We start from the raw sequence: 25,299 nt of genomic DNA on the forward strand, positions 1-25,299 counted from the left end.
AGACGCTGCGGCCTTGACCTATGATATCACACTGCCGCATCATCAAGGCATAGATCAGGCACTCCCAACCATGGTCCTCAAGGCACACTAACAGTGCAGGTTTTAGTGATATCCAGGCTTCAGCACAGATTACTTAATTAGTAGCTCAGTTATTTTGATTCAACCATCTGTGCTGCAGCCTGGATATCACTAAAACCTTCACTGTTGGTGTGCCTTGAGGACCGTGGTTGGCAATGCCTGGCATAGATCACAGCCAGAGCATGACTGATCCTCTAAGAAGAGCCCAGGCCAACAGTTCACTCTGAAGGTGCAGGAAGCTGATCTGGCTCTGCGGCACACCTTGCAACTGGTCGCCGCACAGTAGTGTGCCACGGCACACTGGTTGAAAAAGTCTGCTCTAGGACGTTAGAGAAACACTGTGTTAGTAAGTATCATTAAGCGTAGGCTGCATTATGTGGCTCATGCTGTTATGTATGTCCAAAGGAAGTTTTAAATCTAGAAAACATGGCATGTTTGTATTAAGCAGATGTAGTTTGCAAGTTGCTTTATCCACACTTGATCAATGGCAATATTTGGACAAAAAAACAGACTCATGCTTTTAACAGCAAACTAAATGAATTAAGCAGAAAAACACATGTCAAATACTTGTAAGTGTTTCAGATTTGTACATGGTAAATGGTAAATTGGTATGTGTAAAAGCAATTACTGGTAACTTGGTAAGAGTCATTTGTAACTGCAGTGCTTAGCAATTATCAGCTCAGCAGTTGCCTTAGATTGCCAATTAACAGCTAAATATGCCCTGACACACACTTGTTGCAGGAGTTCGCAAGGTCTGAGTAGCTGCAGACTTACTCCTATGCTGCGTTCAACTTGCGAACATGTTTTGTGTACTTACAACCATCAGCTACGCATTACTGCACAAAACACGCCTACTGCCATTTGCATACTCCCACACTAGCCGCCCACTTTCACGCCCATTTCGTTAGCTAGCGAAGCCAAGCCTCTGCACCGCCTCCATCACACCCCTTTATCGTTAGAGTTGTGCGTTCTGAAAAAGCGTTTGTATTTTTGCACACTCGTCGTACGACTGTCTTTGCACACGCGCATTACAGCTCTTGCGCATGCGTAGTCTGCAAATTTTCGCCGCTTGAGATGCGATGATCTGCTGCAAACAACTCGGAATGAGGGCCAATACCCCATGGTACTAATGTGGACCCCAGCATCCTCTACGGACTACGAGAAAAGGATTAACCGGTAGGTACCAAAATCATATTTTTCTTTGTTTTATATGGAGAAATGCTTTGTTATACAAATGAAAAGAAACATCAGAGACACCCAATAAACTATGCAGCATATCATAATTTATTTTTGTACTACATGACATGAGAATGACAGAAATCAGCGCAGGTTACGATTTGCATGCCAGGACACAGAAGTACTTTACGTGGAGTTCCAGGATCTCATCACCAGACAGTTCTCCTGTGATGTCAGCTACCCTGTAGGAGAAAGATAACTGTGTTCTTATAACAACTCACTTCCAGTTGTCAGATACTGTGGCGTATATTTACTAAAGTGCGAGTTTTTAGAACTGGAAATGGTACTCAAAGCAACCAATCAGATTCTACTTATCATTTATCTAGCACATTCTAAAAGAGAATAGCTAGAATATGATTGGTTGCTATGGGCAACATCTCAAGTTCTAAAAACCCGCACTTTAGTAAATATACCCCTGTGTGTATGTTATAGAAATCAGTATCACAGGATATTTATTTTCAACCTGAGGTTTCAAAGTACAGCATTTCCTCTATGTACAGCTCCTCTTTTATACTGGTACCCTCCTTTCTCTTACGTCCTAGAGGATGCTGGGGTTCCATTTAGTAACATGAGTTATAGTCGGGTCCACAAAGAGCCATGGACGCTTTAAGAGTTTAATAGTGTGGGCTGGCTCCTCCCTCTATGCCCCTCCTACAAGACTCAGTTTAGAAAATGTGACCGGAGGAGCCAGTCACAGCTAGGGGAGCTCGTAGGAGTTTTCTTAGTTTTATTTTTTTTTTAGTTAGTTAGGTTACGGGAAGGCTGCTGGCAAAAGCCTCCCTACTTCGTGGGACTTAGGGGGGGAGTAGGACACAACTTCCTTAAAGTTAATGGTTCTCTACTCCGCTGACAGGACACTGAGCTCCTGAGGGTGCTGATCGCAAGCCCACGAGGCGACCGCTCACTCCCGCAGCATGCCCGCCACCCTCTAACAGAGCCAGAAGATAGAAGAGTGGTGAGTATAGCACCAGTGTCCTGGTTAGCAGGTCGCTGGCGAATATGGCGGCACAAGGGTTGGAGCGCAGCTCTGACAGGCTGTGCTCCTGGAAGGCTCAGCAACATTACATAGGTAGACGCTGGAGGGGCGTTCTGAGCCAGCGCGTTAACCCTACACTGGTCACATCATTAACAGGGCTAATCCAGCTGTTAACACCAAATTCCTCAGGCCAGTATAAAGAATAAGTGCGGGAAGCCGCACGCCATTACAGGGGTTGGGGATTCCACTCAGAGCGGATCCAGCACTCACAAGCGCCGTTTTCTCCCTGCAGATACATAGGAAGAGATGCTGACGGGGAGCGCTGCCCTCCACATAACTCCAGCATACCTCTGCGGTACCAGGGTGTTATAGACAGGGGGGTAGTGTGATAATAATACCAACTAGCCTATTAAGGTTAGCTGGTTAGCGCTGGGCTTTTATCATAATATCAGGCTACAGCGGCGCGGTGTGGCTGGCTCCTTATACTCTGTGACTCTCTGAAGGCTCGGGGGGAAACTGTGTCTGACAATTTCCTGTGGGTGTGTGTGTAAGTGTGCATATCCCACATTGCCATGTCTAAGGACTCTGTGTCCTGTGCTGCAGAGTGTTTATCTTCTCCTGAGGAGTCTATTCCATGTACTCAGGACTGCAATGTACTTTCCCAGCCTTCTGAATCAGAACCCCCATGGGTGGATTCTTTAAGGGGAACAATATCCCAGATTTCAACAAGGATGTCACATACTGAGAAAGAAACGCAGTTTTGAAAAAATCTATGGAGGGTTTGACATACTCAGCCCCCACTGCTTTTCGTCTAAAACCCCACCTACACACCCGCAAAAATGTACACTTGCCCAGATAATGCAAGCTGACACTGATACAGACTCTGATACAGGCAACGGTGATGGGGATATGCAAGGGGGGGGGGGGGGGGATGCATCCCTTGCTAAAGGGGTGCAACTAATGATTGAAGCCATTTGGGACATTTTACATATTACTGAGATGAGAAGGTACCTGAGCAGGAGGAGGAATCTTATTTTATAGACAGTAAGAAATCCTTGCTTACCTTCCCTGCTTCTAGGGAGTTAAACTCCTTGTTTGAAAAAAACTGGGAGAACCTAGAGACAAAATTCCATATCCCAAAAAGGGTTCTCATTGCTTTCCTTTTCCCTGAAGAGGACAGAAAGAAGTGGGAAAACCCACATATAGTAGACGCTTCTATATCTAGGTTGTCTAAAAAGGTGGTTTTACCTGTCCCTAGTACAACTGCTTTAAAAGAGCCGGCTGAAAGAAAGATTGAGACTATGCTCAAATCACTATACACTGCTACAGGCGTGGCATTAAGACCCACTATTACTTGTGCGTGGATTTCTAAAGCCATAGTAAAGTGGTCAGGCACATTACTGGAGGAATTAGATACTAGGGATAGGAGTGACATTGAATTGATTTTACGTCACATACAGGATTCTGCAGGTTTCATGGTGGAGGCCATGAAGGACCTTGGTCTGCTTAATGCAAGGGCTACTTCCATGGCAGTCTCGGCACACAGAGGACTCTGGCTATGCCAATGGACTGCGGATGCAGAATCCAAGAAAAGTGTGGAGAACCTACCCTTCCTAGGCTCTATTTAGGGACGCATTGAATGCATGGATCTCCACGACAACTGCGGGTAAGTCAACCTTTCTTCCCTCAGCAGCACCACCGGCTAGAAAATCTTATCCTACAGCTCCACTGCAGTCCTTTCGGACCGCAAAATTTGAAAAATTCAAACCCCCTCCCACCTTCTTTAGAGGAAGTCGGGGAAAATCCAGAAAACCTGCACCAACAGGTTCCCAGGAACAGAAACCAGGTTCTGCTTCCACAAAATCCTCAGCATAACGGTGGACCTCCCAGCCTGGAGATCGGGCAGGTGGGAGCAAGACTAAAATATTTCAGTCACATCTGGGCATCATCTTGCCTAGACCCCTGGGTAAATAATATTGTTGCCCAGGGGTACAGACTGGAGTTTCAGGAACTCCCACCTCATAGATTCTTCAAATCAGGCTTACCAGCTTCGCTGACAGAAAGTGCTATCCTACAGGAAGCCATTCAAAAATTGGTCCAAACAAATGTCATTGTTCCAGTTCCACCTCACCTGAAACACAAGGGTTATTACTCAAATCTGTTTGTGGTACCAAAACCGGACGGTTCGGTAAGACCAATATTAAACCTAAAGTCATTGAACCCCTACTTGAGGGTATTCAAATTCAAGATAGAGTCTCTGAAAGCAGTGATCTCAGGTCTGGATAAAGGTGAATTCCTGGTATCTCTGGATTTCAAGGACGCGTACCTTCACATTCCGATCTGGCTGCCTCACCAGGCTTATCTAAGATTTACACTGCAGGACTGTCACTATCAGTTCCAGACGATGCCATTCGGCCTTTACACAGCACCAAGGGTGTTCACCAAGGTCATGGCAGAGATGATGCTCTTTCTTCGCATGCAGGGAGTGAACATAATTCCATATATGGACGATCTCCTGATAAAAGCATCTTCCAGGGAGAGGCTGTTGCAGAATATTGCTCTCTCAGCTCAACTACTCCAGTATCATGGGTGGATCCTGAACCTTCCAAAGTCACATTTGGAGCCGACAAGGAGACTATCTTCCTGGAGATGATACTCGACATGCAGGTTTCTACCAGTAGAGAAAGCGTTGGTGATCCAATCCATGGTCTGGGATGTCCTGAATCCAGCCCGGGTATCGGTTCCTCAGTGCATTTGCCTTTGGGAAAGATGGTAGCCTCTTACGAGGCTCTGCAATATGGAAGATTCCATGCAAGGTTCTTCCAGCTGGATCTCCTGGACAAGTGGTCAGGATCGCATCTTCACATGCACCAGTGGATACACCTGTCGCCTAAGGCAAGGATTTCACTCCTCTGGTGGCTGTAAACTTTTCACTCACTCGAAGGCCTCAGGTTTGGGATCCAAAATTGGATCCTTCTGACCATGGAAGCAAGCCTCAGAGGTTGAGGAGCAGTCACCCAAGGGGAAAGCTTCCAAGGTAAGTGGTCAAGTCTGGAATCCATCCTTCCAATAAACATTCTGGAACTAAGGGCCATATACAATGCCCTTCTACAAGCGGCACATCTTCTGCAAGATCAAGCCATTCAGGTTCAGTCAGACAATGTAACGGTGGTGTCCTACATAAACCAACAGGGCAGGACAAAGAGCAGAGCTGCAATGTCAGAGGTAACAAGAATCCTCCTCTGGGCAGAAAGGCATGCAACGGCGCTGTCGGCGGTCTTCATTCTGGGAGTGGACAACAAGGAAGCAGACTTCCTCAGCAGTCACGATCTCCATCCAGGAGAATTGGCCTCCACCCGGAGGTGTTCACAGATGTAACAAGCCGGTGGGGGTACCTCAGATAGACATGCTGGCCTCCCACCTCGACAAGAAGCTTTGGAGGTACTGTTCCAGGTCAAGAGACCCACAAGCAGTGGCGGTGGACGCCCTAGTAACTCCGTGGGTGTTCCAGTCAGTGTATGTGTTCCCTTTACTTCCACTCATCCAAAGAGTTCTCAAACTAATAATAAGAGTTCAGGAGATCCTCATTGCTCTGGACTGGTCAGGAAGGCTTGGTATGCGGATTTTCTGTTATTGCTCCTGGAGGATCTGAGGCCTCTTCCTCTTCGCGAGTACCTTCTGCAACAGGGGCCGTTCATCTATCAAGACTTACCATGGCTACGTTTGATGGCATGGAGATTGAACGCCAGGTCTTAGCTCGGAAGGGCATTCCGAACAAAGTCATTCCTACTCTAATCCAAGCTAGGAAGGGAGTAACTTCTAAACATTACAATTGGATTTGGAAAAGTATGTGTCTTGGTGTGAATCCAATAAGTTTCCTACGGGATCGGTATGAAATACCTCCAATCAAAATCCCGACGTTCAAAATCCCGACACCAATTGACCGATGGTCAAAATACCGACAAGGTCAAAATACCGACATGGACAAAATACCGACATGGACAAAATACCGACAAGGTCAAAATACCGACATGTAAAATGCCGACAGGTCAAAATACCGACATGCATTTTTTATGTTTTTTTGTGTGTATGTCGACATAAATCAACATGGACACCATATAAAGTGTACCGCGTCCCCTCGCATGGCTCGCTGCGCTCGCCATGCTTCGGGCACGGTGCCTCGCTGCGCTCGGCACACTATTATATTCCCCCTCCAGGTCCACTGGGATGGTAAAGTATGAACAAGTCGGTTTCAATGAAAAAAATCATGAAAAACTCATGTCGGTATTTTGACCTGTCGGCATTTTACATGTCGGTATTTTGACCTTGTCGGTATTTTAAATGTCGGTATTTTGTCCATGTCGGTATTTTGACCTTGTCGGGATTTTGACCATCGGTCAATTGGTGTCGGTATTTTGAACGTCGGTATTTTGATTGGAGGTAAACTGACTGCATCCCGTTTCCTACAGTGGAGTTTCAACTATGATGGTTTCTCCTCTTTCTGCAAGCAGGTGTGAATGTGGGCCTACGCTTGGGCTCCATAAAAGTCCAGATTTAAGCCTTGTCCATTTTCTTCCAGAAACAATTGGCTGCTCTCCCTGAGGTTCAGACATTCTTTAAAGGGGTTCTGCACATCCAACCACCCTCTGTGCCTCCTACGGCACCTTGGGATCTTAATGTGGTGCTGCAGTTCCTGCATTTGGATTGGTTCGAGCCTTTACAGGAGGTGGACGTAAAGTTTCTTACTTGGAAGGCTGTCACACTGTTGGCTTGGCATCTGCAAGACGTGTGTAAGTATTGGGGGCATTGTCGCACAGGAGCCCCTACTTGATTTCCCATGAGGATAGAGCTGAGCTCAGAATGCGTCAGCAATTTCTTTCAAAGGTTGTGTTGGCTTTTCATATCAACCAACCTATTGTGGTGCCAGTGGCTTCTGACACCTCGATTACCTCCAAGTCCTTGGATGTGGTGAGGGCTTTGAAGATTTATGAGAACTTCTCGTCACAGAAAATTGGACGCTCTATTTGTTGTTTATGATCCCAACAAGATTGGATGTCCTGTGTCCTGCTTCTAAGCAGAAAATGTTTTGCTGGACCAGGCTGGCTATCAAGCATGCTTATTCTACGGCAGGATTTCCGCTTCCAAAATTGGTTCAGGCCCACTGTACCCGTAAAGTGGGTTCTTCCTGGGTGGCTGCCCGGTGTGTTTGGGCTTTACAGCTTTGCCGAGCAGCTACTTGGTCAAGGTCGAACACGTTTGCTAAGTTCTACAAGCTCGATACTTTGGCCGCTGAGGACCTTAAGTTTGGTCAATCTGTTCTGCAGGAACCTCAGCACTCTCCCTACCATACTGGGATCTTTGGTACATCCCCATGGTACTAAATAGAACCCCAGCATCCTCTAGGATGTAAGAGAAAATAGGATTTTAATTACAGGTAAATCCTTTTCTCGTAGTCCATAGAGGATGCTGGGTGCCCGCCCAGTGCTTCGTTTTCCTGCATTGTTACTTGGTTAAGTATTGTTGTGTCAGTCGTTGCTGAATCATTTCAAGTTGGTTAGCTTGGCTTTCCTTTTGTTATGTGTGAGCTAGTGTGAATCTCACCACTATCTGTGTATTTCCTTTTCTCAAAGTATGTCCATCTCCTCGGGCACAGTTTCTAGACTGAGTCTGGTAGGAGGGGCATAGAGAGAGGAGCCAGCCCACACTATTAAACCCTTAAAGTGCCCATGGCTCCTAGTGGACCCGTCTATAGCCCATGGTACTAAATGGAACCCCAGCATCCTATACGGACTATTAGAAAAGGATTTACTGGTAGGTATATAAAATCTTATTTTTTCACTAGGTAATGTATAATTGCTAACAAATATGCTCTCCATACTGCAACACCACTTCTTTATAATACCAATTTTGGCCATTTCTCATACTGGTGGTATAAAGATGGGGTGCTGTAATATACAAACACAATAATCAATCATCAGTCGAAAAACAAACAGGTAAATAGCTCTCTGCAAGTGGCACAATTCCCCATCTACAAGAACATTATGTTCCCTACTATCCAGGGGCATTTTTAGAGAGGAGGAGGCCCGTGTGCAGGCTCCGTCTGGGCCCCCTCCTCACTAGCCAGCAGTGCTGTAATGTTCGGGGCACTAGGGTCCCTAAGGAACCCTAACGTTGTCCCAGAGCTTAGAGCACATGTGCAAATCACCGGAAAATGGCGCAGCTGACATTTTCCCAGTGATTTTCATACTGCGCATTTGCGAATCACTAGGAAAATGGCACCGCGCCATTTTCCCAGTGATTTCGGTGCTGCTGCTGTGTCGTGGGACTCCGGAGCGTAAGTATTTAAATTAATGGGTGAAGGGTGTGCGATGTGAGCCCCTTTGTACCCCGGGAGCCCGTGTTCAGGGCACACATTGCACCCATTATAAATACGGCAGTGCCACTATCGCACTGCGGGTGAGATACTAAATAGAGTTGATACTGGAAAAATCATTTCTGTTTCTGTAGACTGATTATAGCTTAAAAGTAAATAAATGCAAACTAACGTATTCACATCAGAAGACGCGTAAAAGCAGTAAATCAAACAGGCATTTCTAGTTTGTCTCAAAAAGTCTTAATGAAGCTAAACTGAAACTGAGTAAATTGTTTGTTTGTTTTTTTCCCCTTGACTGTCTCAAGCCCTTTGCCTGTTGGCTTTGCCTTTTTATTGATTGTTAGTTTAAAGGAAAAAAAATGGGCTAACTTGACGGAGTTGTGCTCGTAACTGCATCTCCCAGCTTATTACATACAGGACCATCTTAACAGCACAGTAGGCCCTGGTCAAAGCCACTGGGGCCCCTACCCGCAAAGCCGTCTGGATCCCGGCTGTCAGGATCCTAGTAGTCAGAATACAGATGCCGGAATCCCGACACCATTCAGAATGCGGACACCGGCATCCAGAATTGGTGCACCATCCCGGCACCGGAAACCCGACAGCCGGGATCCTGAACAAAGAGACACCGCGACGATTGACAGGCAAGCCATGTGTGCGTGTGTGGGGGGGACTTAGGTTTATGCTGTGTTCCAGGGGGTTAGGGTTAGGCTGCATCCCAGGGGGGCAGGGTTAGGCTGTGGGTAGGGGTGGTAAGGATTAGGCACCCTTCTTGGAGGGTTAGAGTTAGGCTGCTGGGGGCCAGTGCCGTAACTAGACATTTTGGTGCCCTGTGCAAGAAAGAGAATTGGTGCCCCCTCCTATTTTTTAAATTGGGACAGAGAGCACCGAAGGCGCACAACAAAAATATAGGGATGTGGCATGGCCACAGAATAGTGTCAATTCAGATTACACCCCAAAGTAGTGCCTGTTATACACATTACATCACAGAATAGAGCCCCTTATGCACGTTACGCCAGGTACATCCCCTTATACACATTACGTCAGGTAGAGCACGTCATACACATTATATAAACACATTGCTACAGAGCCCGTTGTACACATTTTGCCAGGTACATCCCTTTATACACATTACGCCAGGTAGAGCACGTTACACACATTATATATATAACAGTTTTTTTTTTCAGGTCTCCAGAGTGCCGCTTTATCTCCCCTATGGTGGAACCACACACACACACACACACACATATATATATCTATATATATATATCTATATATATATATATATATATATGTGTGTGTGTGAAAAACAATTCTGAGGGCGCTAATGGTGTTTGTTAACAACTAAATGATAATAATGAGTAAGACAGCTGTATAGTACCAGTAATCTAAAAGTCTTTGTGAAACACAAACTCCTTTAAATAAATAAAATGTATTTTACAGAACCACACATAAGAGCAATTATGCTCAGATTAGTGAATCACTATTGGAACTCTGACAGACACACACCAGGCTGTTTTTATTTATGGTGCTGGTTCAGTGAATCCAATTTATCACCCATTGGAAACAGTAATTGTTCCCAGGGCCGTCTTTTCGTAGGGGCTCAATGGGCTCTTGCCCAAGGGCCCCAGGAGTAAAAGGGCTTTAGGCAGATAACTGAGGGTCCCCTCTTTCCAGGGGTACCAGATTTTTGAAAATCGACCCTGGGAAAGTGGAGATATCCGACTTCAAAGCAGTGGTCCCCATCCAAGTCTGTTAATTGTTCTTCCCAGCCAGATATCTCAGGTTCTGTCTGATTTAGAGTTTTTCTGAAGGTATATTCCAAAAGCTGAGATTCTCCCCTGTCAGTGGACACTGGCAGCTTGTCTCTACTGTGCCCAAAACCAGAGATATCAGCCTTTAAGCAGCTGGTCCCTGCTCCAGCTCCAGTAGCCTAATACGCAGTTTTATATATTTGTTGGTGGATTGCTCTTGCTCCTGAACTCTGATCATCAAGTCCCCCATACCTCCTGAAAGGTGAGACTCTCGAGTTTTTTGTTATCTTATTAAAGCTAAGAAATCTATTTCCAGGAACTGGAGATATCTGTAGTAACACAAGCTGCCCTGACCCCCGGAAAATGATGAATATTAAGCCCACTCCACTATCAACCCCTCCCCTGTGTATTAAACACCCCCTACCACCCTGGAAGTCATGTACCAGGGCCAATTCATTCAGCGCAATGTCCCCTTCTACAGTTTAATGTTCTCCTTCCCGCCCCATTTTTGCAGTAAATGAGTAATTAGCATAAATTATTTCTCCAGGTCCTACATGTTGAGCGAAATATAGAACTCCCCTAACCACCCCCACGGGACATCAAAGCTGCCGCTGATAGCACCCCCCCACCCCTATAGCTGATGGGTGGGTAGGGGCCCCAGTGCATTGCTGTGCCCAAGGGCCTACACTGCTGTTATGATGGCTCTGATTGTTTCATAGCGTTCCCTTTGTTCATAAGCTTCATTGGTCCAATATAATCATTGGTAACCATATATAAAGTTCCTGTTAAAAATCTTCAATCAATGAAGGTACCTATCCGATGTTATTAATTCTGTAGTAATTTCCCATATGGAAAACCGATCTGTTTTCAGATTATTTCAAACCGGTACTTCTAGCGACATACTCCTGTATATCATATTTGCCTATAAATATTGATACTTGCCCCTGAATAAGTCTTTCGGCACGAAACGTGTTGGGTTCTGTGTCATTTTATTTTTCATTTATCACCATCTGAATGAATATCTTACAAAAGTTATTTGTCCTGTTCATGTTGGATCAATCAATACATCAATGTAAAATATGCTGTTAATCTGAGTTTAATTGCTCTTATGTGTGGTTCTGTAAAATAATTTTTATTTATTTAAAGGAGTTTGTGTTTTACAAAGACTTTTAGATTACTGGTACTATACATTATTATCATTTAGTTGTTAACAAACACCATTAGCGCCCCCAGAATTGTTTTTCATATCTCTTCTTCGAGTCCCTTGCTAGCGGGGGGCTCTTCTAGAGGTGCTGCTGTCCATTCACTCTAGCGCAGTTGGGTATATTGTGATATATATATATATATATATATATATATATATATAATGTGGCAAGGGAGGTACCTTTAAGCTACACACAGGGTCCTGGGGTTGGATGGGAAGTGTGAATGGGCCGGGTTCCCATCCATTTGGCCCAGACCAGGTCTTATAGGCTTCTTAGCCCAAGAAGCTGCTTCATCAGCCAGCACCTTGGTGCTGGTTTTAAAGCAGAGTCTCTCCCATGAGTCAGGGCTCCTGAAGGCAGCTAGTTGTCCAGGTGATAGGTCTGCTAGGGACAGTGGGATCCGGAGGGCTGGGCACTAGTGTCAGGATGCCAGGACTTGGAGGGTTCCTTATTAAGTAAGTGGGAGTGAGGCAGGGCCTAACCTCCCTGGTAGTTTATACTAAAGACAGTGATCTTTGTTTTTATGTATACCTTTGTATTTGAGCTACCTGAATAAAAGGTATTTGTTCTTTTTGCACAAGCCTAGAGTCGGTCGTTGGTGGATTTTTGTAGCAGAGAACATTCTAGCAAGTCTCCTGTTACAATATATATATATACAGGTTGAGTATCCCTTATCCAAAATGCTTGGGACCAGAGATATTTTGGATATCGGATTTTTCCGTATTTTGGAATAATTGCATACCATAATGAGATATCATTGGGATGAGACCCAAGTCTAAGCACAGAATACATTTATGTTACATATACACCTTATACACACAGCCTGAATGTCAATTTAGCCAATATTTTTTGTGACTTTGTGCATTGAACAAAGTGTATCTACATTCACACAATTCATTTATGTTTCATATACAGCTAATATACACAGCCTGAAGGTAATTTAATACAATATTTTTAATAACTTTGTGTATTAAACAAAGTTTGTGTACATTGAGCCATCAAAAAACAAAGGTTTCACTATCTCAATCTCACTCAAAAAAGTCTGTATTTCGGAATATTCCGTATTTCGGAATATTTGGATATGGGATACTCAACCTGTATGTGTATATATATATATATATATATATATATATATATATACACACACACACACACACACGTAAAACATATATATATATATATATATATATATATGCTATATATATATGTTTGTAGCACTCTCAATGATCAGTACAATTGCCTGCGTGCATTTGCCAAGTATTATGTAGATCCAATGTGAAAAAGCATGGCACTTCAGGAACTTAGAAATATGCAGCTTTTATTTTGAATGCTTTAGGGTGACGAACCCAGTCTTTTTCCTGAAGAAGTGGTACATCTTCCTGAAATGTTGAAATTAAGAGCTGCATATTTATAAGTTCCTGAAGTGTCAAATATAATATATGTACACACACAGTTTATATATGTGAGTGTATATAAATACTGTATATATGTAAGTGGGTACCATGCTGGGGAGGGATTGGAGGATTCTTAACTCGGTTCCCCTCTTGTGAGCGTCGGGTCATGGTGGGATTCGGCGTAGCATCGGGTTCCCAGTACGGAGGGACTTGCATCCGTTAGGATTCAAGTACCTCCAATCAGTTTGCGACCATTTGAATGCTGCGCCAGGCATGAGCCAATCGGGGCTCACACCTAGGCAACCAATCAGGGCTCGCCGAGTCATAGCTCCAAACCCTCCCAGCATCATATAATAGATGCTGCGGAGTTGGAGAGCTCAGTCTGGCGCCGGGTGCTGCAGAAAGAAGAGCTCCAGGAGAAGAGGAAAGATGAGGCAGCGGCCGAGAAGATAGAAGTGGTGGCGGCCAAGAAGACAGAAGAGGTGGCGCCAGGAGCCCAGCTGGCGGAGGACCGGTGGAGAGTGAAGCAGTGTGTGGGAAGAAAAAGAGCTGACAAAGCTCCCCACTGACGTCTCTCCCACCGAGTCAGGTAGGCGGCCTTGGGCCCTCACCTCCTTCCTTTAATTCCCCGTAGACCACCGGGTTGCTAGGCATTAGGCCTGTTGGCATAGACAGGCAAAAGGCCTGAGTGCTTGTTAGTGTTAGGTTCTTGGTGCTCAGAACAAGGGAGATGTTGCGTAGTGAGTCCTGAGCACCAGAACGTGACGCTGAAACAAGGTGTGGTGTGGAAATAGCCCCTAGCACCCTACCTCCATTGTTTCACCCGCGTGGTCAGTTCACGCCTGAGTGACTATGGTTTCTTGTGCCCACGGCAGCCGCGTTTGAAGGACGGAATTGGTCTGCCCAACTCCGATGCCCCCAGGTATTAGATTGAGACAAGGCGTGAACCGAGACAGGATAATAACAAGGGGACCTCTAACTAAAACAAACAGAAGGCTAGGGGCTACACACCGCCAAAGGAAAAGAACAACAAAGGAAATGCTGTCCACTCGCCGACACAATACCGTTGTGTACCGGCGGTGACAGCACAAGCAGAACCCTCTGCAAAACACCAGAAACAAATTATAACCAAAGAACACTGCGGCCTAGGCCGACAGACGCGGCAAAGCCGCTACTCACGGAACCGGTACAAATACTGGCAAACGGACAGGAACCCCCAATGTAGCCGACACAGACTCTCAGAACTGGAGGACAGGCAGAATACCAAACAACAGACCGGTGGACACCAAGAAGCCAGATACTCGACTAGGCACAGACAAAGCCACAGGACTTCTGGACAGGAATGCTTCACGGCAGGACACTGGAACCGACACAGGAACCGACACCGGAACCGACACAGAAACCGACACTGGAGCAGCTAGACAGACACTGCTAGACAGGAGCTCAGGAACTGGCAGGGACTAACTCAGAACTTAAGAACTCTGGAACCTTGGAAATCTGGAAATATCACCAGCATCTGTGAATTGCACTGAGCCAGCATATAACAGAGAGTCTTAATTAATTATGTCGTGCAGCTGCCCTGCTGCACAACTGAGAGGTGCAATCAACAGACAGGTGAGGCTGAACACATGGGAACAAGCTGCAATCACACAGACTCACCACCGGCAGCAAACAAGAGTCTTCTCAAACCAGAGCAACGGGAAATCCTGGCCTGCAAGACAACTATAAACATAGAATAGGAATGAACCACTACCTGTGGTTCATAACAGTACCCTCTCCTTAAGGGTGAGCTCCGAACACCCCATGACACCCACAGGGAACATAAACAGAAGTATTAACATAAAATACATAACCAAAATACAAAACAGGAATGAGCCACATCCGTGGCTCATAACAGTACCCCCCCCTTGAGGAGGGGTCAAAGGACCACAAAATTCAGACTTTCCAAAACAAGGGATACAAAAAAAAAACCCTGATACGCTGGTCTAATAGAAAAAAGCAGTGGCAAGGGAAAAAAAATCCTTTTTTTTTATATCAAGGCAAGAGTCAATAATTATTTATTTTTCTTATTATTATTATTTTTACAAAGTTCTTGAGGTCTGAGCAAGGTAATTTCCCAAACATTGTCTGAACTGATGGTACCTCCCAGCAAGGCTGGGTTCAAATCAGAGATTGGTTTCTTAACCTTGGGAGCTGAACTTTCAGGAAAAGTACTACTATTAGAAGAAGACAGAAAAGCACATCCTGTAGTCAAAGCAATGGGCTGAGATTTTTGTGCCGAGTTTACAGAATACAGTGGACTCTCAGCATATAAGACGGGTGACCTAGAGGAACCTGAACCAAATTCTTTGGAACCATATCTCTTAATAACTGCATCACTGAATGCCGGGGAATCCTGAAGAATGGGATCTTCAGCTTTCATTAGGCTGGTCGCCCACTCAAAAGGCTCTCCTCTAAAGGAATATATCAGATAGAGCACAAGGTTCTCTGAAGTGATGCCCAGAAATGGTCTAGACAACAAAATGGTGTAATAGTGTTTGTAAAGTGCCAGAAATTGGACTAAGTCCCCATCAAAGATTATAGGTGTTGAGATATCAACAGAGTCAGGATCTGCTTCCTTCCCATCTGACTGACTAGAGTACTTTGCTAGGACCTGGTCACTATTGACCTTACTCGAGGCTGAGACTTTCTGAACCCCACTCGGGGCAGTGACTTTCTGAACCCCACCCGGGGCAGTGACTTTCTCAACCCCACCCAGGGCAGTGGCCTTCGGGAACCCCGCTGGGGCAGTGGCCTTCAGGAACCCCACTGGGGCAGTGGCTTCCGGGAACCCTGCTGCGGCAGCGGCCTTCGGGAACCCCGCTGGGGCAGTGGCCTTCGGGAACCCCGCTGGGGCAGTGGCCTTCGGGAACCCCGCTGGGATCAGCACCTCAGATTCTTTTACTGGGACCGGGCCATTGGCCTCCCTCTCTGGGACCGAGCCGTCGGCCTCCCTCTCTGGGACCGAGCCGTCGGCCTCCCTCTCTGTGACCGAGCCGCCGGCCTCCGTCTCTGGGACCGAGCCGCCGGCCTCCGTCTCTGAGTCGATAATTATCGAAACTTCTCCCGGTACTATGACTTCTGGGACTTTTGCTGAAGCTATAACCTTCAGAACCTCCACTAACGCTATGCCTCTTGAGTCCTTTCCTGGGGAAGCGACTTCTAGACCCTTCTTTGGGGCTTTGTCTCTCGAGACCCCACTTGGGGATATTACTTCAAAGATCCCTTCTGGGGTTTTGCTTCTTGAGTTCCCTTCTAGAACTGTGGTTTTAGACACCTTCTCTGGAGTTGCGCTTTTCAAGTCTCTACCTGGGGTAACAGCTTCTGAGACCCCTTCTGGTATTGACACCTGAGCTATAATATTCAATGTCCCTCTATAACCTAGAGCATCGGGTACCGTTCCAGGACTCTGGGCATCGGGTACCGCTCCAGGACTCTGGGCATCGGGTACCGCTCAAGGACTCTGGGCATCGGGTACCGCTCCAGGACTCTGGGCATCGGGTACCGCTCCAGGATTCTGGGCATCGGGTACCGCTCCAGGACTCTGGGTACCGCTCCAGGACTCTGGGCATCGGGTACCGCTCCAGGGCCCTGGGCACCGGGTACTGCTCCAGGACCCTGGGCACCGGCAATCGCTCTGGGACCCTGGGCATCGGGCACTGCTCCAGGACCCTGGGCATCAGGCACCGCTCCAGGACCCTGGGCATCGGGCACCACTCCAGGACCCTGGGCATCGGGTTCCGCTGTAGGGGCTTGCAACTCTGCTTCAACAGGAAAATCAAGAGAGGAGAGAAACATTCTCCTTTGGTTCCTGAATCTATAATGGGGCTCCCTAGCCCAAGGACCCCAATTATAGGACAGAGTGCTTTTTAGTGTGGGTTGTGTGACAAGTACCTCTGCCACAGTAGAGACAGGAGTAGGTCTTGTATCCTGACTAAACTTGGCAAGAGGGCGGGACTTGTCACCACACTTTGGCTTGCGCAACTCACAGGTCTGCAGATTGTGGCCTAAACCCCCACAATATAGGCATAAATCTAAGTTTCTGCAACGCAGACGCCTGGGCCGCAGAAAACTTTCAAACTTTTTCTCTCTAATTAAACCTGAGGATTCACTTGTCACCATACTGTGAACAAGAGTCTCTTTAGAGAATGAACTCTCAATAACTTCTGGCAAAATAAGCACAATTTTGGTCAGAAGGTTTTGCAGTTGCTTTAAGGATTGCTGCAAAACTTCCAGTCGCTCAGGTTTCAAAGCACTGAAAGCAGAGTTCAGGGCTGAGAGAGACGCCTGCAGGGCTTGCATAGTAGGCATAGGAGGATTTCAAACTAGACAAGACAAGACTAGACACGATTCTAGACACGATTCTAAGACAAGATTCTAGACAAGATTCTTAGACAAGATTCAAGACACGATTCTAGACACGATTCTAAGACAAGATTCTTAGACAAGATTCTAGACAAGACTGGACTGGATTTTTAAACACCGGACTGGATTCAGCACACTGAATTCTAGACAGGACTGGATTCTAAACACCAGACTGGAATCTGCACACTGAATTCTAGACAGGACTAGATTTTAAATACCGGACTGGATTCTGCACACTGAATTCTAGACAGAACTGGATTCTAAACACCTGACTGGATTCTGCACACTGAATTCTAGACAAGACACTGGACCAAAAAAGAAAAAAACTACTATTTAGCTTTGTTTCTTTTTTGTTGTATGGCTGGTGATAATGTTAGGTTCCTGGTGCTCAGAACAAGGGAGATGTTGCGTAGTGAGTCCTGAGCACCAGAACGTGACGCTGAAACAAGGTGTGGTGTGGAAATAGCCCCTAGCACCCTACCTCCATTGTTTCACCCGTGTGGTCAGTTCACGCCTGAGTGACTATAGTTTCTTGGGCCCACGGCAGCCGCGTTTGAAGGGCGGATTAGGTTTGCCCAACTCCGATGCCCCCAGGTCTTAGATTGAGACAAGGCGTGAAACGAGACAGGATAATAACAAGGGGACCTCTAACTAAAACAAACAGAAGGCTAGGGGCTACTAACAACCCTAAACCTAAATATATGTGCGGCACGCCACCAAAGGAAAAGAACAACAAAGGAAATGCTGTCCACTCGCCGACACAATACCGTTGTGTACCAGCGGTGATGACAGCACAAGCAGAATCCTCTGCAAAACACCAGAAACAAATTATAACCAAAGAATACTGCGGCCTAGGCCGACGGACGCGGCAAAGCCGCTACTCACGGAACCGGTACAAATACTGGCAAACGGACAGGAACCCCCAATGTAGCCGACGCAGACTCTCAGAACTGGAGGACAGGCAGAATCCCAAACGACAGACCGGTGGACACCAAGAAGCCAGATACTCGACCAGGCACAGACAAAGCCACAGGACTTCTGGACTGGAATGCTTCACGGCAGGACACTGGAACAGACACAGGAACCAACACAGGAACCGACACAGGAACCGACACTGGGACTGACACATGAAACTACAGTGGAACCGACACAGGAACCGACACTGGAAGCAGCTAGACAGACACTGCTAGACAGGAGCTCAGGAACTGGCAGGGACTAACTCAGAACTCAAGAACTCTGGAACCTTGGAAATCTGGAAATATCACCAGCATCTGTGAATTGCACTGAGCCAGCATATAACAGAGAGTCTTAATTAATTATGTCGTGCAGCTGCCCTGCTGCACAACTGAGAGGTGCAATCAACAGACAGGTGAGGCTGAACACATGGGAACAAGCTGCAATCACACAGACTCACCACCGGCAGCAAACAAGAGTCTTCTCAAACCAGAGCAACGGGAAATCCTGGCCTGCAAGACAACTATAAACATAGAATAGGAATGAACCAATACCTGTGGTTCATAACAGTACCCTCTCCTTAAGGGTGAGCTCCGAACATCCCATGACACCCACGGGGAACATAAACAGAAGTATTAACATAAAACACATAACCAAAATGCAAAACAGGAATGAGCCACGTCCGTGGCTCATAGCAGTTAGGAGCAGTGGGCCACTACATTGTATATAGTAATCTTGGCATTAGGCCAAGATTACTGCTCCACAGTTAGGCAGGCATTAGGCCTGTGGGCACATACAGGCATTAGGCCTGTGGGTAAGTTAGGAGAAATAAGTTTTCTGGTAGTGATCTTGGCATTAGGCCAAGGTCACTGGGGAATCTGGTAGGCGGGCATTAGGCCCGTGGGTGATTACAGGCATTAGGCCTGAACCTCCAGTAGAGGGCACTAGGCCCATGAGTGTATACAGGAGTTAGGCTTGCGCTCATTGAGTCAGGCCTTCCTGGCTTGTGTCCACATAATCAGGCCCCTCTGGCCTGAACTCCCACCCAGGTCTCTGGCCTGAGCCACCATAGTCCTTTAAAAAAGCTGCAAGCTGGAATCAGGAATACTGGAGCAGAGAACCAGACCATCCCCTGTAATACATCAACTTTATCCCACCTTGAGAGGACCTAGCAGTTGCTCAGAAATGGAGGATTATGTACACCGTAACGCATGAGGAGTTTTCCCAAAAGGACTTTTGGAATCTATCTTCCTCTAACAGTGAATTTCTACTATCTCCTACTGGACTCGCTATTGCATATGGGACATTGTTGTTTGGATCCACACTTTATATATAGGGGTATTATTAGGAAAGACTACTCCAATATCAACATCTTCCTGCTCCAGACGCTTGTGAAGGGTCATTTTACCTAATTTGTGTATGAATTTATACCTGTTTTTTTACACCTTTTTTTTATTAAATTACACAAGAGAGAATTGCCATTTGCTCTTTGACATTGGCCCTCATTCCGAGTTGATCGCTCGCTAGCTGCTTTAAGCAGCAGTGCAAACGCTAGGCCACCGCCCTCTGGGAGTGTATTTTAGCTCAGCAGAAGTGCGAACAAGAGGTTAACAGAACTGCACGTAAAAATTTCCATGCAATTTCTGAGCAGCTCGAGACTTACTCTTACCTTGCAATCACTGCAGACTGTTTAGTTCCTGGTTTGACATCACAAACATGCCCTCCGTTCGGCCAGCCACGCCCCCGTTTCCCCAGCCACTCCTGCGTTTTTATCTGGCACGCCTGCGTTTTTCAGCACACTCCCTGAAAACGGTCAGTTCCACCCAGAAACACCCACTTCCTGTCAATCACACAACGATCAGCAGTGTGACTGAAAAGCGTCGCTCGACCTTGTGCAAAACTGCATAGGTTTGTGTGAAAATACTTTGCGTGTGCGTACTGCGGCCCGTACGCATGCGCAGAAGTGCCACTTTTTCAACTAATCACCTTGCTACGAACGAAAGCAGCTAGCGATTAACTTGGAATGAGGGCCCTTGTTCATTGTATTTTATTAATTCATCATAGAGCTGCCTCTCTATTTTCTTGTTATTTCTATTGTCTATTGTGGGAGTGACTTCCGATATCTTTTGAGGCAGCTGCTAAGCATAACAGCTCACGCCATAAGTGTCCTACTATAAGTTGGTTGGGTGTGAAGGGCTGGTTAGCCCTCACTTTCTGTCCCCCGTTTGGGATCGGGGAAGCTGTGGAGAGTCGGTCCCGCCCCACACGCCCTACCATCCTGTGAACCTGAAGTGGACGGCTGTGCATGCGCCCGGGGGTTTAGTACAGGTGTTTATTAGCCGGCATGAAGCGGCTAGATCATTCACCAAACTAGACTCAAAGATAACTCATACTTTGTTGTATATCACTACTGTTGTCACCTTGTATGTGTATATTCTGTTAGTTGGAGACAGGTGTAGCAGTTTGTCCAAGTTGTATTTGTTGTTTAGGGTTTGTAGTAAAATAGGCCAGGTTTGTTGTTAGCCTATTTACTAGTTTGTAGGGAGACTGCTGTCATTTTCTCTCCAGGAGCAGAGACCCGCAACAGGCAAGGTGACAAGAGTGGCTGTGTGAGTATTAGTGATGAGCACCGGAAATTTTTCGGGTTTTGTGTTTTGGTTTTGGGTTCGGTTCCGCGGCCGTGTTTTGGGTTCGAACGCGTTTTGGCAAAACCTCACCGAATTTTTTTTGTCGGATTCGGGTGTGTTTTGGATTCGGGTGTTTTTTTCAAAAAACCCTAAAAAACAGCTTAAATCATAGAATTTGGGGGTCATTTTGATCCCAAAGTATTATTAACCTCAATAACCATAATTTCCACTCATTTTCAGTCTATTCTGAACACCTCACACCTCACAATATTATTTTTAGTCCTAAAATTTGCACCGAGGTCGCTGGATGACTAAGCTCAGCGACCCAAGTGGCCGACACAAACACCTGGCCCATCTAGGAGTGGCACTGCAGTGTCACGCAGGATGGCCCTTCCAAAAAACACCCCCCAAACAGCACATGATGCAAAGAAGAAAAAAAAGAGGCGCAATGAGGTAGCTGTGTGAGTAAGCTAAGCGACCCTAGTGGCCGACACAAACAGCTGGCCCATCTAGGAGTGGCACTGCAGTGTCACGCAGGATGGCCCTTCCAAAAAACACCCCCCAAACAGCACATGACGCAAAGAAAAAAAGAGGCGCAATGAGGTAGCTGTGTGACTAAGATAAGCGACCCAAGTGGCCGACACAAACACCTGGCCCATAAAGGAGTGGCACTGCAGTGTCACGCAGGATGGCCCTTCCAAAAACTACTCCCCAAACAGCACATGACGCAAAGAAAAATGAAAGAAAAAAGAGGTGCAAGATGGAATTGTCCTTGGGCCCTCCCACCCACCCTTATGTTGTATAAACAGGACATGCACACTTTAACCAACCCATCATTTCAGTGACAGGGTCTGCCACACGACTGTGACTGAAATGACGGGTTGGTTTGGACCCCCACCAAAAAAGAAGCAATTAATCTCTCCTTGCACAAACTGGCTCTACAGAGGCAAGATGTCCACCTCATCATCATCCTCCAATATATCACCGTGTACATCCCCCTCCTCACAGATTATCAATTCGTCCCCACTGGAATCCACCATCTCAGCTCCCTGTGTACTTTGTGGAGGCAATTGCTGCTGGTGAATGTCTCCACGGAGAAATTGATTATAATTCATTTTAATGAACATCATCTTCTCCACATTTTCTGGATGTAACCTCGTACGCCGATTGCTGACAAGGTGAGCGGCGGCACTAAACACTCTTTCGGAGTACACATTTGTGGGAGGGCAACTTAGGTAGAATAAAGCCAGTTTGTGCAAGGGCCTCCAAATTGCCTCTTTTTCCTGCCAGTATAAGTACGGACTGTGCGGTCACTCATATAATCCTCCACCATTCTTTCAATGGGGAGAGAATCATATGCAGTGACAGTAGACGACATGTCCGTAATCGTTGTCAGGTCCTTCAGTCCGGACCAGATGTCAGCATCAGCAGTCGCTCCAGACTGCCCTGCATCACCGCCAGCGGGTGGGCTCGGAATTCTGAGCCTTTTCCTCGCACCCCCAGTTGCGGGAGAATGTGAAGGAGGAGATGTTGACAGGTCGCGTTCCGCTTGACTTGACAATTTTCTCACCAGCAGTTCTTTGAACCCCAGCAGACTTGTGTCTGCCGGAAAGAGAGATCCAAGGTAGGTTTTAAATCTAGGATCGAGCACGGTGGCCAAAATGTAGTGCTCTGATTTCAACAGATTGACCACCCGTGTATCCTTGTTAAGCGAATTAAGGGCTCCATCCACAAGTCCCACATGCCTAGCGGAATCGCTCTGTGTTAGCTCCTCCTTCAATGTCTCCAGCTTCTTCTGCAAAAGCCTGATGAGGGGAATGACCTGACTCAGGCTGGCACTGTCTGAACTGACTTCACGTGTGGCAAGTTCAAAAGGTTGCAGAACCTTGCACAACGTTGAAATCATTCTCCACTGCGCTTGAGACAGGTGCATTCCACCTCCTATATCGTGCTCAGTTGTATAGGCTTGAATGGCCTTTTGCTGCTCCTCCAATCTCTGAAGCATATAGAGGGTTGAATTCCACCTCGTTACCACTTCTTGCTTCAGATGATGGCAGGGCAGGTTCAGGCATTTTTGGTGGTGCTCCAGTCTTCTGTACGTGGTGCCTGTACGCCGAAAGTGTCCCGCAATTCTTCTGGCCACCGACAGCATCTCTTGCACGCCCCTGTCGTTTTTTAAATAATTCTGCACCACCAAATTCAAGGTATGTGCAAAACATGGGACGTGCTGGAATTTGCCCAGATTTAATGCACACACAATATTGCTGGCGTTGTCCGATGCCACAAATCCACAGGAGAGTCCAATTGGGGTAAGCCATTCCGCGATGATCTTCCTCAGTTGCCGTAAGAGGTTTTCAGCTGTGTGCGTATTCTGGAAAGCGGTGATACAAAGCGTAGCCTGCCTAGGAAAGAGTTGGCGTTTGCGAGATGCTGCTACTGGTGCCGCCGCTGCTGTTCTTGCGGCGGGTGTCAATACATCTACCCAGTGGGCTGTCACAGTCATATAGTCCTGAGTCTGCCCTGCTCCACTTGTCCACATGTCCGTGGTTAAGTGGACATTGGGTACAACTGCATTTTTTAGGACACTGGTGAGTCTTTTTCTGAGGTCTGTGTACATTTTCGGTATCGCCTGCCTAGAGAAATGGAACCTAGATGGTATTTGGTACCGGGGACACAGTACCTCCAACAAGTCTCTAGTTGGCTCTGCAGTAATGATAGATACCGGAACCACGTTTCTCACCGCCCAGGATGCCAAGGCCTCAGTTATCCGCTTTGCAGCAGGATGACTGCTGTGATATTTCATCTTCCTCGCAAAGGACTGTTGGACAGTCAATTGCTTGGTGGAAGTAGTAAAAGTGGTCTTACGACTTCCCCTCTGGGATGACCATCGACTCCCAGCAGCAACAACAGCAGCGCCAGCAGCAGTAGGCGTTACACGCAAGGATGCATCGGAGGAATCCCAGGCAGGAGAGGACTCGTCAGAATTGCCAGTGACATGGCCTGCAGGACTATTGGCATTCCAGGGGAAGGAGGAAATTGACACTGAGGGAGTTGGTGGGGTGGTTTGCGTGAGCTTGGTTACAAGAGGAAGGGATTTACTGGTCAGTGGACTGCTTCCGCTGTCGCCCAAAGTTTTTGAACTTGTCACTGACTTATGATGAATGCGCTGCAGGTGACGTATAAGGGAGGATGTTCCGAGGTGGTTAACGTCCTTACCCCTACTTATTACAGCTTGACAAAGGCAACACACGGCTTGACAAATGTTGTCCGCATTTCTGTTGAAATACTTCCACACCGAAGAGCTGATTTTTTTGGTATTTTCACCAGGCATGTCAATGGCCATATTCCTCCCACGGACAACAGGTGTCTCCCCGGGTGCCTGACTTAAACAAACCACCTCACCATCAGAATCCTCTTTGTCAATTTCCTCCCCAGCGCCAGCAACACCCATATCCTCCTCATCCTGGTGTACTTCAACACTGACATCTTCAATCTGACTATCAGGAACTGGACTGCGGGTGCTCCTTCCAGCACTTGCAGGGGGCGTGCAAATGGTGGAAGGCGCATGCTCTTCACATCCAGTGTTGGGAAGGTCAGGCATCGCAAACGACACAATTGGACTCTCCTTGTGGATTTGTGATTTCGAAGAACGCACAGTTCTTTGCTGTGCTTTTGCCAGCTTAAGTCTTTTCATTTTTCTAGCGAGAGGCTGAGTGTTTCCATCCTCATGTGAAGCTGAACCACTAGCCATGAACATAGGCCAGGGCCTCAGCCGTTCCTTGCCGCTCCGTGTGGTAAATGGCATATTGGCAAGTTTACGCTTCTCCTCCGACGATTTTATTTTAGATTTTTGAGTCCTTTTTTTACTGATATTTTGTGTTTTGGATTTTACATGCTCTGTACTATGACATTGGGCATCGGCCTTGGCAGACGACGTTGATGGCATTTCATCGTCTCGGCCATGACTAGTGGCAGCAGCTTCAGCACGAGGTGGAAGTGGATATTGGCCTTTCCCTATTTTTGGAACCTCAACATTTTTGTTCTCCATATTTTAATAGGCACAACTAAAAGGCACCTCAGGTAAACAATGGAGATGGATGGATACTAGTATACTTATGGATGACGAGCGACTGCCGACACAGAGGTAGCTACAGCCGTGGACTACCGTACTGCGTGCGTCTGCTAGTATAGACTGGATGATAATGATATAAAATATATATATATATATCACTACTGCAGGACAGGTATATATTATATAATGACGGACCTGCTGGACACTGTCAGCACTGCAGACTCCTAAA

At 46.7% G+C, this 25,299-nt stretch overlaps 1 protein-coding gene across 1 annotated transcript in view; it reads right to left on the minus strand.

Annotated features, from left to right (window-relative positions):
* Positions 1 to 495: 495 nt before the first annotated feature.
* LOC134944000 (uncharacterized) overlaps positions 496 to 25,299 on the minus strand; it is a 158,382-nt gene continuing 133,578 nt past the window's right edge. The window contains exons 6-7 of the mRNA XM_063932545.1: positions 1,445 to 1,496; positions 496 to 609 (exon numbers count right to left, since the gene is read on the minus strand). Of these exons, the coding sequence (XP_063788615.1) occupies positions 496 to 609; positions 1,445 to 1,496 (166 nt within the window). The remainder of the gene's footprint in view (positions 610 to 1,444; positions 1,497 to 25,299) is intronic.

This window comes from Pseudophryne corroboree, chromosome 7 (genome assembly GCF_028390025.1).
Source record: "Pseudophryne corroboree isolate aPseCor3 chromosome 7, aPseCor3.hap2, whole genome shotgun sequence".
NCBI lineage: Eukaryota > Metazoa > Chordata > Amphibia > Anura > Myobatrachidae > Pseudophryne > Pseudophryne corroboree.